Raw genomic sequence first — 6,150 nt, 5'->3', positions numbered from 1 at the left:
GTTATATGAAGCTTTAAATAATCTTGTTCCTTCCTATATTTTGGAGCGCTTTTCCCCCTGTATTACAAGTTATAACCTTAGATCCTCTAAAGGTGGTCTGCTTATTATTCCATGAGTTAAGTATAAAAGAAATGTTGTGCACCAAAAAGTCCTTTTCCAATAGAAAATGTGTCATGCAAACATCATGGATCATTTTAAAAACTCATAAAAACACATTTTGTTAAAATTTGGCTTATTCTTGGCTGCATTTTAGTTTTACTTCTAAAAGATTATACATGCAAAGAATTATAATATTCTTCATTAGATTTGTAATCATTATTAATCTCAACATTTCTCTGCTTTCTTTTCTGGTTTTTCAGTGGTGGTGTTTTGCTCCACTGTCATTTGATTAAGGCACTGTTTAGCTGGCTGTGATGCTTGAATGAAGGTGGGTGCCCAGGTTGTTGATGAGACGCACTGCATCAAATCCACTAGGACAAAGCCTAAAAACAAAAAGTAACAACTTAAAAGAACATTTATGTTAGATAGAATTCCAAGGGGGGGCTGAGTAGTCTTTCAGTTTTGGAAGTTGAAACCCTTGCAGAATGTGTTTTTTCTCTAACTTATCTGGAGTATTTTTTTTATTTCTTCTGTCCTCCTGGAATCTGACCTTATCATTATACTCATCTTTAGAGACATAGAATAGGATACTATATATAAAATTATACCTTTCTACTAAATATGTAACTATTTTATGCAAGTCCATATTGATTTTTTTTGTTATTTATGCATATTTATTCTTACCTAATTTTAATTTGTTTTTCTTTACTTGTAACTATTTCTTTCACATCTTGTAAGGCACTTTCGAGTTACATCCATCAAATTGTGCTATAGAAATAAATGTTGTTGTTGTTGCCACAGTCGGTGTGGCCTTTCTCTTGGCAGCCAGGTTTCTTATGACATCCCAAACCACAGCCACTAAACTGGCCTGTTATGTGTATATGTAGCTGTGTGGAAAAATGTGGCTCTTGATGGACGGGTGGAAGGGATTCCACCTGGTGCCATTGTTGCCTGAATATGTTCTGGCTCCCTGTGCTCTATAATAGAAGAACCAAGTTCAACAAATGGATGGATCATTGGATGAATTAAGATGTAGTGACTGGTCATGGAATAAGAAGTGGATTAAAACAAAATCATCAGGTATTGTATTGAGAACCATTGCTTCAGAGCAACTTTATATTTTAATGCTGGGCCCATGGATAATAACGATGATGGATTATTACTGAATAATCAAGTTGATTACTACATTATGTTCTTATCAACATATGCCCTCAGTCTTCAAACCATGTGTCCTCTGTTAGCTATGCAAAGGCCAGAATAGTAAAACCAACCTCCTCAGCTGGCAAGCAACATCTCCAAAACAGTGGTTCTCTCCCTAGGAGGGCGCGAACTAACAAAAAGGGGGGCACAAAGATGTGAAAAGAAGAAAAAAAGTACATCTATTGAAACCAAAACAAATGAACTTAAACTACATTCTGATAATAGAAAAATAAATATAGAGTTATATAAATGTGGATAAAAGTTATGTAGGTATAATAAAATATGCAACTATGATATATCATTAATTAAAAAAGAACAAACTGGAATTAGTGGGCTCAAACCAAAAAAACGTTAGGGGGGCGCGATTAAAACTGTTATGAAAACTCGGGTCGCAAATACTTAAAAGCTAAGAAACGCTGTCCTAAAAGCAGATGTATATATTCTTTTAACACTTTTCATTTGTAAAACAAAAGGTGTGACAAAATAACACACTGTTTACAATTCAAATTTTAAGAGTATGTTTGAGTACTTGTACCCAGTTTGGATTTTGTTTTACTATAACTATGATTGTAGATTATAATCATTTTCATAGTAAGCACTAACAATATGTATTAGTAGTTAAAGGTAAAAAAGACACTGTTTTAAAAAGTGCATAACTAAAAATTCAAAACCATCCTGAAAAAATACTTTTCAAAAATATGTGTAAAAAATGAATTTAAATTTGATTATATGACCAGCAAAAATTCATTAAATATTAAGTACTGAATGGCGACCCATATATTTTTAAATACATCCCCTTCTTTTTTCTCTCTCTATCCAGTAGAGCCAGCAACTGGAAAAGTAAGCTGCAAGCAGGTATGTGCCTAAATGATCCACATTTGGATTTACATGCATCTGCCCTGAAAGTGTCAGTGTCCTGCCAACCGGTTCAGCCTGTGCTGTTCGGAGAGGCAGCTTTGGGTGAGGGCAAGTACATATTTCCCATATCTCCCTCGTCTAAACTTTCTCCACCATATGCTGCTGCTTCTAGGCCCATATTGATGTAATATGCTTCTTCTTTGGCTAGGACAGGAGGCAGAGCATCTAGTTGTCTCCTAAGGTTCAAGTTCAGGTATGTGAAGTCAGGTCTCTCCACCGCATCTGCTTGCCAGCAAGAACACATCAGATCATATCTGAAATGCAATTAAAAGGAAATTTTCTTTTAAGTGTAAGAACACATGAAAAAGCCAGTGCCACACCTTTATCGTACTATAAAAAAAATCTTTGACATTTTCAAGAAAATGTAAAGTTTATTACACTTAAATGTGATATTCATTTAGTAATGTATGTTGCAATTAAAGAATAATAACCATCAGACAACAGAGAAAATATACAGTAAAATAAAAGATAAATCATCACATATATACTTTACAATACAGTACATGTCTAACCAATTTCAGGAGTTGCTGTGCTGAAGAGGTGTGGGTGAGGCCATCAGGGAAACATTTACCCTGTGGTCTGTGTTGGATCCTAATACTCCAGTGCAGCGACAGGGACACTGTTCTGTAAAAACTGGTCCACTGCTTCAGATGAGACGTAAAACTGAGGTCCTGAATCTCTGTGGTCATAAATGCTCAAAAAAGAGTAGAGTGTTTCCCAATGCCCTGGCTATATTACCAACTAGAGCCTGGTCATTCTGGCCCTCTAATTATCCCATCTTTAATTGGCTAACTATTTCTCTAATCCCTGTATTTTCTAATAGCTAATGAGTGGTGAGCGTACAGATGCAAAAATGGCTGAGTTGCAGAGTCCAGGGTGGTTGCTGCATGTTAGTGGTGATAGAAGTGGTTCCTCATTGTCTATGTAAAGCTCTTTGAATAGGTTCAGAAAAATGCTGTATAAATGTAATTAATTCACTAATTAATTGCTCTGATTAACAGATTTTTCCCACAATTTTTTGTGATGCAGTCTTTTTGTTCTGTGCTGGAGCAATGTATCACTAGTCAAACTCCTAAACATTAAATTTACAGTGGAGCTAATGAATGGGATCATTAAGGGTCTGACTGAGGCTTTTTTAAGACAAGGTCTGCATATCCTTTAGTCTGTTCATCTAGACCACCTACAGAATACATACATTTGAAAGGCATTGCAGTTATTGCAGAAGTCATTCAGTACATAAAAACAGTCATGCTGGAATTTCTTAACCATAATCAGGACACATTCAAAAAACCTCAACTGGTTATCAACCTAATTTCCCAAATATTTGTAAGATATGTTAAATCAATTATCCAGTGATTTCAGTAACTGAAACTACTCTCTTTTTTGTTGAAAATGTACATTTTCTTCACATTTACTTTGAGAAAGTTATAAGAGAACCATTAAAAAGCAACATCATACTTTTAAAAACACTTACACTGTGTGTGTAAGTAGATAACAATATATCAGTTATAATCAGTGGACAACAAACACTCTGCCGGGTGGTCAAAAAGTCCCAGCAGTGACTGCATTTTCTTGACTTCTCCGGAAAGTGGAAATGAAGAGGAAGCTGCTGTTGACCTTCTACTGCTCAACCATTGAGAGTATTTTAGCATATTGTATTTCAACATGGTGTGCTGGCTGTACAGCAGCAAACAGGAAAGCTCTGCAGAGGGTAATATCCACATCAGAGAAAATCACTGGCTGCTCTCTGCCCTCCCCGGTAGATATCTCCTGTGTGCAATGCCTCCGCAGATCCAGTAAAATCATTAAAGACCCTTCCCATCCTGGCCACTTATTGTTGACTCTACTGCCCTAAGGCAGGTGGTACATGAGCATTAAAAGTAGAATAAAATGATTTGCATAGTTTTTTATCGCTGGGCCATAAGTATTTAAAAAACTGTTATGATTTTTTTTTCCAGTATGTACGATAATTACTTCAGTTGATAATAATTTCCATCGCTTATTTATTTAGGTGAAGTATTTATTTGTTATAGGATGTGTGCTTTTTATATTATTTGTTTGCCGTTGTTTGTTGTACTTGCACCATTTACAGGTGTAGCCTGTACAGTTTCATTGTACTGGTACAACGACAATAAAGGCTTTCTAATTCTAATTCTAATGTAGACACCCTTCAAAAAAGCGTTGCTGAAATTTGTCTCATTATATTAATGTTCTCTATGCTTTCGTTAAGTAATCTCTAAAACAGCCACCACTTCAAATATATCAGTACATGCTAATTCAGTCAAGATAACATCGAAACTGAATCGAATCGGGGCATTGTGAATCAGAATTGAATCAAATCAGGACGTCATTGCCAATACCCAGCCCTAATTCCTCCATGATGTACCTTCTAAAATAAAATGAATATTTATACAACATGCATTTACATGTAAAATTGATGTGAGGAAAACTTTAATCATCATGCTTCACTTGCCTAGTGATCAGCCAACACATTTTAAATATCACACAAAAATGCACAAACTTATACAGTACCATTTAAAATGCTTTTTTTGCTACCATTGAAAACACAAGAGTTTTCTTTGTAAAAATGTTAATTTCTCTTTCTTGAATCAACTAGATGTCTCTTGAAGGGGACATAGGATTGCTGAAGAGTAAATCCAAAGTAAACTGACAGCACCAAATAATGTTGTGATACCAAAGATAAGGTGCAACTACCAGAGTTGCAGAAAAATTTTTTTTTTATTAATTTCTTTCCAAAAGTTTAGTGAGAGGTAAGATGAAGCTCTCAGGATTCAAGTGACACACAATGCTATAATACTCATGCTGAATAACTATTTACAATATGTAAACAGCAATGTAAACAGTTAAAATTTCAAGTTATTAATATTATAAAAAGGAATAAGTGAAATGGACAATGCTATTGGCCGATTCATGCATTTAGCTATCTCTGTATTGTCCTTTTTCATGTTAATTATATATTATATGTTAATTGGCTGATCCATCTAATAAATGTATTTTGCTCAAACTAATTTAACTGTTAACTACTCACACTTATGCATTTTGTACACCAATCTCAATTATTTTTGTCTAATGTCCTTTTACTTGAACATATCAACAGCATTTGCCATCTATCCTCAGCTTGGTTCACTACAAGTACAGCGTCACAATGGTTTTTCTCCAGTGTGCCCCCAGCTGGTTTTATGAGTGGAAGCGCAGTTGCAAGTTCTGTATGGTGCATATGGTACATTGCGTGGGTACTTATGACAACAATGAGATGCTCTTCTCACAATCACTTTGTCTGCAAAGAACATTCAATAACTGAAGTGAAATGTGATACATGTGCAAATCCTGCAGTGGATGAAAGTGTGACAATTGATGAATGAGCACTGGAGAAGTGGATCAAGTTTATTTTCAGATAAGCCTAGACTGTGTCATACTATTCAGTAATATGGTATTAAATTATATTAAAAAATGCAATTTAAAGTGCCTGCGGTGGGTTGGCACCCTGCCCAGGATTGGTTCCCTGCCTTGTGCCCTGTGTTGGCTGGGATTGGCTCCAGCAGACCCTCGTGACCCTGTGTTCGGATTCAGCAGGTTGGAAAATGGATGGATGGATGGATGGATTTAAAGTGCATTTTAAAACTATTGCAATATTTTATATTACAACCTCACAGCATTAATATAAATAGCCATTTTAACACTGGTGCATAAAGTATATCGTGCGAGTACTTATGAGATGAGAAATGATGCAAGTAGTTATGGGTTAATGGCATAGACAACCAATGATTAGCTTGATTCCCCACAAAGTTAAATTAAGCAAGGATGCTTTTTCTTTTATATTTTTAACTGTCAGAACCATTAGAGAAATAAAGCACATATCAATGAAAATAAATTGGTGCTCCTAAATGAAACTTCAGTTGCTTTTAAAACTGC

At 35.3% G+C, this 6,150-nt stretch overlaps 1 protein-coding gene across 1 annotated transcript in view; it reads right to left on the bottom strand.

Annotated features, from left to right (window-relative positions):
- Positions 1-394: 394 nt before the first annotated feature.
- LOC114652044 (tyrosine-protein kinase receptor TYRO3-like) overlaps positions 395-6,150 on the bottom strand; it is a 73,260-nt gene continuing 67,504 nt past the window's right edge. The window contains exon 15 of the mRNA XM_028802215.2: positions 395-2,471. Coding sequence (XP_028658048.2) covers positions 2,228-2,471 — 244 coding nt within the window. The 3' untranslated portion in view covers positions 395-2,227. The remainder of the gene's footprint in view (positions 2,472-6,150) is intronic.

This window comes from Erpetoichthys calabaricus, chromosome 1, assembly GCF_900747795.2.
Source record: "Erpetoichthys calabaricus chromosome 1, fErpCal1.3, whole genome shotgun sequence".
In the NCBI taxonomy this organism is placed as follows: Eukaryota; Metazoa; Chordata; class Cladistia; order Polypteriformes; family Polypteridae; genus Erpetoichthys; species Erpetoichthys calabaricus.
The sequence above is the reverse complement of the archived record's forward strand: the minus strand, read 5'-3'. Positions and strand labels throughout refer to the sequence as shown.